The 13,129-nt window shown below is 49.0% G+C and overlaps 1 protein-coding gene across 1 annotated transcript in view; it reads right to left on the minus strand.

Annotated features, from left to right (window-relative positions):
• FAM20A (FAM20A golgi associated secretory pathway pseudokinase) overlaps nucleotides 1–13,128 on the minus strand; it is a gene marked incomplete at its 5' end in the record, with an annotated part of 47,544 nt that extends 34,416 nt beyond the window's left edge. Inside the window, one exon of the mRNA XM_024760584.1 lies at nucleotides 12,959–13,128. Coding sequence (XP_024616352.1) covers nucleotides 12,959–13,128 — 170 coding nt within the window. The remainder of the gene's footprint in view (nucleotides 1–12,958) is intronic.
• Nucleotide 13,129: the final 1 nt, after the last annotated feature.

Below are 13,129 nucleotides of genomic sequence, written 5' to 3' on the forward strand. Positions count from 1 at the left end.
TCTGCCTTCTTGGTCACAAAGTCTCCTCCTTTTCTGTCTATGTCTAATCTCGCTCTGCTTTTCTCTTACAAAGACACGTGTCATAGGATGTAGGGCCCACCCACACAATCCAGCAGGATCTCCTCACGTCAAGATCCTTAACTGCATCTGCAAAGAATTTTTTTCCAAGAGGTAACGGTGACATGTTCTGGGGATCCGGAAATGGCTATATCCACTCGATTCAATCCCTCCTTAAAAAGCTGATGAGGATATACACAAAGCATATCAATAGACAAGAGGGCATGTGATAAGAGCCCTGATGAAAATAAAGCAGGAGTTGGTAAAAGAGCGTCCTGGGATCCCTTATGTTGGAGGGGCAGGAAAGGTCTCTCTGGGTGGGTAGTTTTGCAAGTTGACCTGAAGGAAAAGAGTCAGCAGATCATCTCCAGTGGGGCCCAATGTTCTGGCCCACCTGGTTGTTTACTTATACCTTAATGAGTAAATAACATTTTGGGGGGCTTCCTGGTGGCACAGTGGTTAAGAATCCACCTGTCAATGCAGGGGACACGGGTTCGAGCCCTGGTCCGGGAAGATCCCACATGCCGCGGAGCAACAAAGCCCGTGCGCCACAACTACCGAGCCTGCGCTCTAGAGCCCGCGAGCCACAACTACTGAAGCCTGCACACCTAGACCCCGTGCTCCGCAACAAGAGAAGCCACCAAAATGAGAAGCCCGCGCACCGCAACGAAAGAGTAGCCCCCGCTCGCCGCAACTAGATAAAGCCTGTGTGCAGCAAAGAAGACCCAAGGCAGCCATAAATAAATAAACAAATAAATTAATAATAAAAAAACCATTTTGGGTGCGTGAGGCACAGCATCCCCTGCCCGGAGAGTGAGGAAGAAGCATTTTCATAGATGCAGATAAAGTGGTTGTAATATCACAAATTACAAGTAGCCTAAACAGACCGCTAGCTTGGTTCCTGCCAAAAAGAAGGTCTGCAGATCAACTGCTATAAATCCAAGATCATCGTTTTGGGCCGACCCCCCAGACCTTTCAATGGATTTACAGCCCATAACAGAACAGAACGCCACCTCATCCAGTTACCTGGGGTGTACAGTTTGCGATGAGTTTAACCCAGAGGGGCCCCTGGTAAGTTACACGGCTCACACTGGCGTCCAATGGTTGCTTTATTGATGGTTCTCTAATACCTAAGGTGGGCATTGGCTTATCATCTATTTTTAATATTTTTCCAGCCAAACATTTTGCAGTCGCATTCCACGGCACATGGCTTTGATGCACTGATCACCCGGTGGCTCACCTGTCACAGCAGGTCCAAAAGAATTGTCCGAGGAGAGTCCAAGCTGCTCCTGGCCCTTCGGCCCCTCTCTGGACAGAGGTCCGTGGCGTGAGTTCACTCACCGATCCCGTTTGACTCCGCGACCTTCGTAAAGAACCTTTGTTCCTATGTCCAAGTTCAGCTAATTACTGGATCTATTTCTCTGTTCCAAATGACAACCTGACGACCTACGTTCCAGGCACCGCCAAGCGTTTCATCCTAAATGCGCTGCCCCTGAATGTCTATCAGAAGCTCTAGCAGAGAAAGCAAGATCTGTAATGTCAACGACAAAATACTCTTTTTATGTAAATCTTTTAGGTAAACGGTAAAAGTCTCTTTAAAAAAATAAAAATAAAATGGCACCTGCAGGGCCTTTATGGTCATCATGACACACGACTGTAGCGGGCTGCATGCTGCTCTGCCAAAAGATGTCTGTGACCTGATCTCTGGAACCTGTGAAAGTGACCTTATTTGGAAAAAGAGCGTGTGCAGAGGTAAGTAAGGCTCTTGAGATGAGATTGTCTTGGATTACCAGGTGAGTCCTAAATCCACGACGTGTGTCCTTAGAGGAGAGAGACAGAGATAGAAGAGGAGGTTATGTGATCAAGGACGCCGGAGCTGGAGTGATGCAGCCACAAGCCGAGGGATGCTGGCAGCCAAAGAAGTTGCAAGAGGCACATAATGGATTCTCCCATAGACACTCTGGAAGGCCTGCTACCCTGCCCCACACCTCAATTTCAGATCGCAGCCTCCAGAATTGTGAAAAAATAAATTTACGTTGTTTCAAGCCACCAACAGTGACTTAAACAGTGGCAATCTGTCACGGTAGCCCTAGGAAACAAATACAGAGACTGAATTCTCTTTTTAGACCCTGCTCAGGAAATGCCAAGAGATCTGATGGCTTAAAGACTTGACTTCCAGCTTCCTAGAAGGGGGATGTGTCAGGCATCCAGCTGTTGCTATACAGCTCACAAAGGGATCCCTGAAAGGGGTCCAGGTTACTGAGGCAGAAAAGTTTGTCGTAGAAAACCCATCCTGGATGGCATATTTAATTTTTTTTTTTTTTTTTTTTTGACTCTCAACCACTGCGCCACCAAGGAAGTCCCGGCATATTTAATTTTTTAATAGCAAATTACATGAGAAGATCTCAGCTTCTCACCATTATATTATAATAACATACTGATATAATAAACAGGGAGCACACACTTTTCCATGTGTTGCTTTGAGGGCCTCGAGTTGCACTGACGGCGTTTTAGTCCATTTCAGTGGAGAGTTCTCTGAGAGGTCTGGCCTCTTGAGGGTCTCAGGACAAGGCAGCGCTTGTGGTTCTTGCCGAGTTTTTTCATCAGGGGTCCCACACGGAGCTCACTGAAGCCTCGCCAGCCTGGGGCAATGCCAGGGGATACTGCTTTATAATAAAATATGGATTGACTGGACATCTTTCCATGGGGGTACACCGGTCAACCTCTTACTGGCTGTAAAGCCCAATCTTTTTCAGTAATGAACTTTTAATTATAGACTGTTTAAAGAGCTTCAGGAAGTAGAAAGGACTCTGCCTATTCATGGTGTTAACAATAATTTTCACAGATGCCTTACAGGTCAATGGACAGATAATGGCCTTTGGAAATCTGTTTATAAAATACAGGCTCTTAATACACCTGATAAGGAAGAACAAACCTTCATAACTGTTCTAAATATTATGTTGGTTAATATGAAAGTGTTTAAAAGTTTACAAAACGAGCTTTAAAATCCTTCTGAGAGGATGCTGTGTACTCTTTCCACTCAATCAGAGCACCTGTGGCCGTGGGGAGGATCAGAGTTACTATAGGAGGAATGCAAAGAGAGACAAAGGCCAGTTTTCAGCTTTTGACCTCAAAGATGGCCTGCAGAAGAAGGTGGACTTAAAGTCTATCCATAAATAGATTGAAAAGAGAATAATTGAAGAGCTAAACACGTGGCCCCAAGGAAGGGGTTGAGCCCATCTTGTCTGGGAGTCAGGGAGGCCGAGAGGCCTCTATGGGCTGGAAGGACCGTACCGGGAGGAGGGAGACAGTTTCAGAGATGGCTTTCGGCACGCTGCCCCGGGCACTGAGGTGGATACGAGCCTAAGTCAGCACAATTTGTGGGGACACAATTCGGTCCACAGCAGCTTCACTAGATTTGTGAAGGGTTATATTATTTTTCCCATTGACGCACAGGAAGGGGTCTTACCCCTGAGAGCTGCCTGTCCAGCGCCCAACAACTCACCAGGAGAGAAGACGACCCTCAAGCCTTTACTCACAATAAGAGTACTAAGGTGTGCAGACCACCTCCACTTCCATGGCCATGGTAGCTGCATCTCCCCAGGTGGCCTTGGATCTACTGGGGCCAATCGAATGTTGCAGAAGTGACATTCATCAGGTTTTAGCCAGGACCCCAAGAGGCTACGCACACTTCCGCTCTCCCTTGGTACCCTGCTGCTACCACGTGAACAAGACCGATTGGCTGGACTGGGGGATGAGAGGCCACGTGGAGCCGTGATCATCATCTCAGCCCAGGTCCTAGACACGGGACTCCATAGGAGGAAGTACATCCCAGATGTAGACCACGGATGCCTGAGGGAGTCCAGCAGAGACTAGAAGAACTGCTTGGCTGAACCCAGCCCAAATCGCTCACCTGCAGAATCATGAGAAGTAAATGGTTCTTGTTTTAAGTCACCAAGTATTGGAGGAAACAAAAGCAGAGAGTACACAGGACCTAAAAGTGGCTCTTTTATGCTCGAGTGGCCAGGAGCATTGGCAAAGTCATGGTGGGGGCTTGGTTATCAGAGAGAATGCGTGATAACAGCTGGGGCTGGGAGACGAGGGGGGCACGAGGCTTGGGTTGCAGGCACATCGATTTTAGGAAAAAAGGAAAGGAATCTACGCTATTTCTGTATATGCCAAATCAGTGGTTTTCAAAGTTTTTCTAGAAGTGGAACTTTCTTTTCAAAAGAAATCTTACACAGAATCCCCAATGTATAAAATAGGTCAAACATAACTTTTTGGTATAAGTTGAATTTATATGGTCAAATACGTCAAATTATTTTTAAAAGTTAATAAGAACAAGAGGGATAATAGGATTATGGACTCAAGCACTCAAAATCGGGGGGGGGGAATGGAGGACAGGATAGTCTTATTTCAGTACCCACTTAATTTCTGCATATTATTTTGGGAGCAGAGTGTAAAAAAATCCTGATAAACACACAGAAGTCGTTGGGACAGGAGACAGTTTTTTTTTTTTTTTTTTTTTTTTTTTTTTTGGAGACAGTTTTTTAACAGCTCTCCTTGCAATGTCAGGACACTCCTCGATGAAGCAAAGATGGGAGGAAAGTCATCTGTCCACATAAATTACCCGTGGCAGGCTCAGTGTGCCACAGTGTGCATAACACAATCAGGTGTGCATTTTCTCATATTAGGTCAAAACCGCCTTAAAGTATATACTTTCAAAATGCAAATTCAATCATTTGCAGAACCTGTGAAGCACCTCCAGGAACCCTGGAAGTTCATGAGACACGCTGGGAAAATGCTTGTCCCATATGTTCACTCAGAAGAAATCCTGGTTGAAGATGTGCAGAGCTTGGAAAACAGCCGTCAGAGCCTTTGGGAACCACCCTCTTCATGTCAAAAGGAGGAACGTAGGCCTGGAGAAGGTAAGTGTTTCTCTTGGGATTAACACTCAGGCATCTTGGCTCTCAGTTGAGTTTTGGGAGAAAGAGACACTAGCCCATTAATGGGTCCACAGGAATTCCTTCTTTAGGCTCCCACGAAGAGAGCACGGTTGATTTAAGAGAAAGCCCAAATAAATAAAGATTCCTATCTTCTTGCGGTAATTTTAATGGTTGGTGTAAAAGTTCTGCACGTTAGGAATCTGTTACGAACGAATTTATTTTTAAAAATGCAGCAAGCACAAGTTGAGAAACTTTCTAGCATCACTCTGGTCACATAAGTTCTTGTGGGTCACTTGAGGTCTGGGCACCCAGCCAGGTTTGGGGGAACTGCTCTTCCCACACTGAGCCACGTGGCTTGAATGGAGAGCTCGGTGGAGACTTTCCAGTGACTCCACCTCCCCCGCGTCAGTGATTGGTTGAAGCCTGGGCATGCTCCTCAGAACTGGACCAATCATAACCCTCCAGAGCCTAGTCGTATCCCCAGGCCTGGCCAGTCAGTGGCTTTGCCCAGGGTCTTTCTTTTTGGAAATTTTAGAAGCCCTTTTCTCTCTCTGGTCCCAGGGTTTTGGGGGCTTGAAACCGCAAGAGGGGATTACAACAAGAGGAAGAACTAAGCGTAGGGAGAGTAGAGACAGCTGACGTCACGGAATTTTGGGTACGATTCTCTACATTTCCTTTAAGTGCTTGCGTCGGTGGGAGTTGGATTTCTGTCATTTGACGTCAAAGTACTCTGATGAGTGTAGGCAACGCTTTGCAAATACAATGTATTGTTTCCTAAGAAAATAAACAGACGCACAGAATGCAAAGTACGCATAAAACTTAAGGGAAATAGAGACCTCATCACTTGAACTCAGTAGGATCCAATGACCCCAGTTACAAAAAAAAAAACAAACACAAAAAAACCCCCTGAAACGAAAGGGTGGTTAATCGGGGCTTGACTTGACGATGGAGTTGTGGCTGGTCAGTCTGACTTCCCCCAGCATCTCTGAGCGCCCAAGAGGAGCACAGAAGAGGCATAAATAAGCAGCCGCTGGTTGTGCAGAATTCTTTAACTCAGAGTGAAAAATCGTGAGCTGGGCTGTGAATGCAGATAAACACACTTTCCCTACAGGATTTGTCACCCTTCAGCCGCTGAAGAAAGTGAACCAGAGAAAGAGAAAAGCCCACTGAAACCGACGAAACCGGGATGACTGCATTGGCCAGAAGAGACAATCTGTCCCTCCATACAGGCTCCATTTTTTTGCGGTACGCGGGCCTCTCACCGTTGCGGCCTCTCCCGTTGCGGAGCACAGGCTCCGGACGCGCAGGCTCAGCGGCCATGGCTCACGGGCCCAGCCGCTCCTCGGCACGTGGGATCTTCCCGGACCGAGGCACGAACCCGCGTCCCCTGCATCGGCAGGCGGACTCTCAACCACTGCGCCACCAGGGAAGCCCCAGGCTCCGTTTTGGTGAGCATCACGAAAAGTACGTACCCACGAACTACAGAGCTCGACCCAGGTACAGACAGCTGAAGGCAAGTTTGTTCTCTGAGAGCTGAACTTGACTTCCCAGGGCTGAACAGCTCTGGTCTTTTTCTGCCAGCAGAGCTCTTTTCTAACCCATCCACCTCTCCCACGCTGTCTAAATTCCCATCTCTCCCCAGGCCATCTTGTCTTTTATGGTCCAGCGCCTCAATTCATCTGCCCCTGGGCCAAGGACTCAAGTTTCTCTCTACTCTCCACATTTTGCTGAATTTTGGTACACGTTCCTGGCTTCTTGGGAACCATAGTCCTGTGCTATTTTCTATCCCGTGACTTCCCAAGTTTACCTGGTTGGTTACTAGAGAATCTGATAAAATAGGCCCTTTTCTGGTTCTTAACTGTGCTTCTTGCTCAAGCCCGATGATGCTGGTGGTCTCCAGTTCTTGGCTTCCAAGGTCAGCCTCCAGGGATCGACAGTATTGGATGTTGGCATCTCCAAGGCACTCAAGCTCAGTTCTGTCTTGATTTCACGTTTCAACCACAGGACATCCTGCCAAGTGGCAGGCCATAAAAAGAACTAGGCCTTTTCTTTTTCCGTACCATGGTTTTCCTTAGGCATATATGTGTGTGCCTGCCTATAACGACAGGTACGCAGACGTCCTTACTCCTAGGGACTTCTGCTCCCCTAGAGCTGCAGCTGTGTAGAATCCTCACTTGGCTTTTAGCCACACGAAAGCCGACTTCAGCAGAATCCACAGGTTCTCATCGCCCTCCAGTTTAATGAATAATCACAAGGAAAACACAGGTCAGCACCTACCAAGGGGTGAGTGGGGATTGCTCCGGCTAAGTCAGGGTCTCTCTGTGGTTCCCACTTTTCGTGAGTGAGTGACTTTTTGGCGGCTCTTCCTCAGAAAGTTCAGGGAGCTGAGGAAATTCTCTCTTCTTGGCAAACGGCACCTTTTCAACTTTCCTTCAGGGCTTTTTTTTTTTGGAAATTGATTTTATTTACGCTACTGCAGTAGGGAGAGCACCCCAGATCCAAATTCCAGGATGTCTCAGCAGGCTGGCTTTGCCTTTGCCTTTTATAGGGAGAAAGAGCCAGGTTATGGGTGGGATAATTTCACGGTTAAGATTGTTTTTGTTCAAGGCTTCTTCTCTCCCATAGGGATGCAAGCCATTGACTAACGGCCCCCAAATCCTGAGGTTGTCTGCCCCCCATTATCTGTCCCACAGATGTTTACTCTGGCTCTCCCCTGCGGGGAACCATGAAACAGATGTATTCGTGCAACCATGTGCAAGCTGGGGGCTTTTCATGCCTGGAGCAAGTGGTCATTCATGCTCACATGACAGCTGCCATGAAGCTGCACGGTCATAACGATTAACGTGATGGTATAGGGAGAGGATGAGTCTAGTCAGGGAGGGACCAGAGTGGGCGGAAGTCGTCGGAAAAGCCTTTCCAGAGCGGAAAAGCGAGCGAGCACCCGTGGACGTCCAAGGATGCAGAGGATGAGAGCTGCTGGTCAGAGAGCATGGATTCTAGAGCCAGACCCTCTGGGTGCAAAGGCTGCCTGACTTACGCAGACAAGTTATGACCACCTTCCCATACCCAGTTTCCTCCATAAGATGAAGTAAACACAGTGCTGAACTAGTTTTCCAACCTTGTGGCTTAAACAATACCCACTGATTATACCCCGAGCTATAGGTCAGAAATCGAGCTCAGCGTGACGGAGTTCCCTGCACAGGCTGTACAAGGGTGAAGTTAAGTCATCAGCTAGGTAGAGTTCTTGCCTGGAGATTCTGGGGAAGGATCTGCTTCCGTGCTCACTCTTGCTGTTGGCAGCATTCATTTCTTGTGGCTGTAGGACTGAGGTCCCTGTTTCCTGGCTGGCTGTCGACTGGGGCCCATCTTAGACCCTGAGGGTCACTCATCTCTCCTGCCACATGGCCCCTCCATCTCCGAGTCAGCAATGGGACATCCAACCCTTGTCATATGCAGAGTCTCTGACCTCCTCTTCTTTGACCAGCCAGAGAAAACTCTGCTTTTAAAGGGCTCATGTGATTAGGTCCGCATACCTGGGTAATCTCCCTATCCCAAGGTCAACCGGTCTGGGACTTCAGTTACATCTGTAAATTCCCTTTACTGCAGTACCTAGATGAGCACTGGCTTGGATAATGAGGTGTGTGTACACCCAGGGCCTGGCCTCTAGGGAGCGCATCTTGGAATCCTGCACCTACTTCTCAGGAAATTGTGAGGCCTGAGTTAGCAAGTATATGTCAAGTACCTGGCACCTACCAAGCATGTCTCAGGTAGGAGGATTTGCATGCAAAGAACTACCAAGTGGAGTTCCCAGAGGGATGAGAATTTGGTTGGGGTAAAAGGGGGCTGTCAGCAGTTGGGACCAATGGAACAGCTGGTGAGCATCTTCCAGTTCTTGGCCGACGGGCTTCATTCTGATGCAGCTGGAGACGGGAAGTGCCGTCCTCCTTGGATGCACACTGGTACCCTCCCTGGTTTAGGTCTTTGCCGAGCTGACTGCAATGAGAACTGAGCTTTGAAATGAGGGGGCAGGAACCTGGAAACGGCCTCTGGATGAGCTGTCTCTGAAACCATCTGCTTGGAGCTTTTGGCTCCGAGAAGAGTGGAGAGGTTTCCTCCAGCTACAAATCCAGGGATTCAGAAACCACTAAAATCACAGCTTTTCCCAACCGGCCAAGCAAGGCTCTAATTGGGAGAAAAGAGAAATGCAAGTCCGGATCCCCACTCCTTCTGCTAGCCACATACAGGTGGTGGCTGAGGCCCCTCTTCAAATCCCAGGAGGCTCATTTCCTTTCTCAGCCTGGCATCACTGGCGGAAGAATCGAACAAGGGGCCCAGGTCCTGCTGACTCTGGGTGAATGACAAGTGGCCGGCACCCCTGAGTAAGACCCTGGGCTTTTATCTGCTCTGTGAGCTGAACTGCCTGTTCTCAATAACCCTGTGCTCCGAACGATCTCGGGCCAGCATGAGATAAGGTGGAAAGAGATGAAAAGGAGGGGATGAGAATAAAGACACTTTATTTTCTATTCCCCGGATGCCATGGTGGGAAGAAGCTTTTTCTCCAGCAATTCCTAGGCCAGACCACTCTCATGCCCAGCTGAATTCTTGCCCATCTCTTCTGGCATCACCCCCCCCCCCCCCCCCCCACCTGCTGCTGCTCTCCTACAACTGCTTCGGCTTCTGGATCTTCTCATAGCTTCTCCGGGAAAAACCGGAGCCAATTTACTTCCCTCAAACAGCTGTCATTCTTGCAAAGCTGTCTCTTTGCTGTGATTTTCAAAGGGAGACTCAGGGCCAGGCTTTCTTCAGCGAAGGCAAGCGGTGGAGGTGTGAAGGCGGAAGACAGGGGCATCCGATGGAGGGAAAGACACAGGTACACACACGTGTTTGAGAAATGCTGACTCGGTAAGTGTAGGAAAATATAACCTTCTTGATACCTGAGGATGAGGTCAAGAAAGAAAAGCAGAGAGTGGAAAACTTGCACCTGTGCTGTAGCTGCCGGAGTTCTTACACCAGGCAGGCATGACCCTGTCTGACCTTGACTGTCAGACCGGAGGGTTACAGAGGAATCGACCAAAGATATGAGGGCAAACGGCCAAGCCAAGCTGACCGGCTCTGACATGTCAAAGGACAGATGCTGTCTGGCTCGGGCAGCTGCTGGGCGGGGAAGGAACCCAGAGCTCAGCCTCTAAGACGTAAGGGCAGCGACAGCCTGAACCTGGGCTGCAGGTAAGCGCTGCCCTCCACCACTGCTTTGAAAGGAAAAGGCTTCATCTGGCTTGTTGGTTTAAGGTCTGAAATAGTGACGACCCCACTTCCCGGGCTCCCTGTGTGCTCTCTTCTCCAGTCAAGAGAGGTGCCAAACGTGCTGGACCGCTCGCTGTGATCAGCGGCCAATGGCGCGACAGAGACATTTTCCCCGACTGCATTTTTAACTTGGATTGCTGCCGTGCTTAGTTACACCGCGAGGGGGAAAAGAGAGGAAGGGAGGGAAGAGCAGCTCGTTGAGGAGGTCTGCAGAAAGCTTCGTGACAGCACGAGGATAGCACACCCTACCCAGCGTGTCAACTACATGTTGACACCCCGTGAACAAATACCGATCGAGAACCTGAAACGTTCCAAACAGTGTATAAGCTCCATCTGCCACTGAAATCAAAAAGAGACGTGCTGCGGAGGAAAAGGCGGGCCGTGTCCTAACTCCTATTGGTGACGAGCTCAAGTTATAGAAAGATACGTTCTGACTTCATACCAGTACTTATTAGTGTGGTGGGTTAAAATAAAAAAATCATTCACTCAGACTAATGGGCTCCTCTGGGCCACTGGGGAGGAAATGCTGATTTGGCTAGTTTATTACCTGCGCCGCTCCCGGTGAGGCAGATTGGTTTAATGCTACAATTATTCTGGATAGCAGTTAATGATGCTAAGTAATTACTGGTAGGGTGGCATCCACATATGTCTAGAAAGGCCTGGCTTTTCAGTACTGGCTGGGTTGTGGCTACAAACAAGGGGGGCTTGTCTGTGCAAGAGGGAAACAATTGGCAAGGTCCCTCCCTGTTGTTGTTTTTTTCCTTTGCTGTTCGGTCTAATTGTCTGCACTGAAATCTGGAGCGTTGGTTGGCCCTGCACATCGCAGCAGGTACTTTTTATGTGTCCTCACATCGTCAGGGCGCTGTCTCACTTAAAAGTAACGAGTGACTATCTCTCACAATAGAACTTTGAGTGCAATTCCAATGCACCCTGGCTAATGAGTCTTCCACATTCCATTTTTAGCCCTGGTATATACACGTATTAAAATCCTTGCCTTGACATTTACAATGCAGCTTGGGTGAAGGTTCTCTGCCTCTGGGGTCCGGTTTCAACACTTGTAAGTGTAGCTCCCCTCCTGTTATAGCCCACAAACCTCACCTGAGATCTTAAGTATTAAAAGGTAGTGATGAGTAGGTACCACAACTGTCATGTTCAACCAACCACACGAAACTACTCTGTTAGCGCCAAATACAGCAAGGTCACCAGTCCCCATCAAACCTCCGTTAAGTGCCCAAGATCATTCCTGGTCAGTAAATGTGTTTTTCTGACATATAATGGCACAGAAATCAAGCTCAAAATTGTCTGTAGGACAGATTGGTGAGAAAGACTTTCGCTTTTCTTCCAAAAGATTCCCTTGGACTCTCTGTAAGGACAAAAGTAACGTAGGGAAGTTTAAGGCCACAGAAATGTGAGTTAAGTGAATATTGATCGACATTGACAAAAGCAAGCAACTTCTCTCACAGTCCCTTCTCAGATCCTCAATGGACGTGGAGATAATTTTCCAAGGGCAAAACTTCCTAGCTCACTGACCTGCACGTTATTGATGAAATAAAGGTAATATCGAAAATGACAGTGCCTGAGAAGCAATCTCAAACTGCCTTTTTATTGCGTCCAATCAACAAGAGAACCGAGAACCACTTTCTTTTTAATACAAAATCATCAGCCAGTTGCAACGGAAACGCACCACAGTGACTTTGGCCAGTAACTCTCAATTTTTTTTCTTTTTGCTTTCTGAAGGCCCCCTCCACCCCTGGTCAGTCTCAGCACTACAGAGTAACGAGCAGTAAAACTGGGCTAGCGCTGACCTTCCATAGGCGTTTAATGTCTACCCATCCTCCAGAGGGACTATAAAGCCAGCAAAGACATCTAATCTGGAAATCTCTTGTATTAAGAAAAGTGATGGGTGCGGTCCGAAAGTGGACTGAGTGATCTGCAGACCAGTGTGTACTTCAAAACAGAGTCCTAACTCCTATGAAGGCCTTCTGTCATCAGCTGGGGACCTCAGAACTGACCATTCCAGCTTCTCCAAAGGACCCTCCCACCCTGTCCTTTCACACACACACAAAATCCTTCTTAATGTTAGCCTACACATGTTTGGCTTTTTTTCCCTCTATATTTTGCCTTGGATTTAAACAAAATTCCCAGGTAGATTTTTATCTTCCCAGTGCTCAAATCCCCACGATAATAAAACCGCCTGCAGGTCGTAAGACTCACGGGACAAGCCACTTTGCACAGCATGGCGACCATTTCAGGAAACTGACCACTGACTTTCTGCCCGGGTGACCTCTCGTGATCTCTGACCCCGGGCAGAGGAATAAGCAAAGGGGAAGAGCCGGGTGGCGGGAGTAGCCTCGGTTCGTGGAAGGCGCCCAGGTCTAGAGGTAGGTGCCGGGTTCGAAGCAGCTCTCTCTCTCGAGTTGCTCTGCTGGGGAACCTCATTCTGGAAAACCGAAGTCCGGCAGCGGCTTTCCACATCAGGGCCAGGAGAAAGAGGGGGGAGATGGCCCGGGGAACAGAAGGGGCTCAGGATGGACCCCCAGGGGCTCGCGGGGAGAGCAGCTGGGAGCACCTCCTGCTGGCGCTGCTGCCCAGAAGCTCTTCCTCGCGCGGAGATCGGCTCGGGGGCCGGGCGCCGGGGCGCGGGGTCTCACCTGTTCCAGCGGGCCACCTTCCTCCGGTAATAGCGCAGCGCCTCGGGGCCGGCCAGGAGCGAGTCCTCGGGCCCCAGCAGCGGCGGCTTCTCCGGCTCGTTGTACAGCGGGTGCGCGAAGAGGGCCCGCAGCTTGGAGCCGGGGCCGCCGCCGTCCGGCTCGGCCGGGGGA

Source organism: Neophocaena asiaeorientalis, unplaced genomic scaffold (genome assembly GCF_003031525.2).
Source record: "Neophocaena asiaeorientalis asiaeorientalis breed wild unplaced genomic scaffold, Neophocaena_asiaeorientalis_V1.1 scaffold30, whole genome shotgun sequence".
NCBI lineage: Eukaryota > Metazoa > Chordata > Mammalia > Artiodactyla > Phocoenidae > Neophocaena > Neophocaena asiaeorientalis.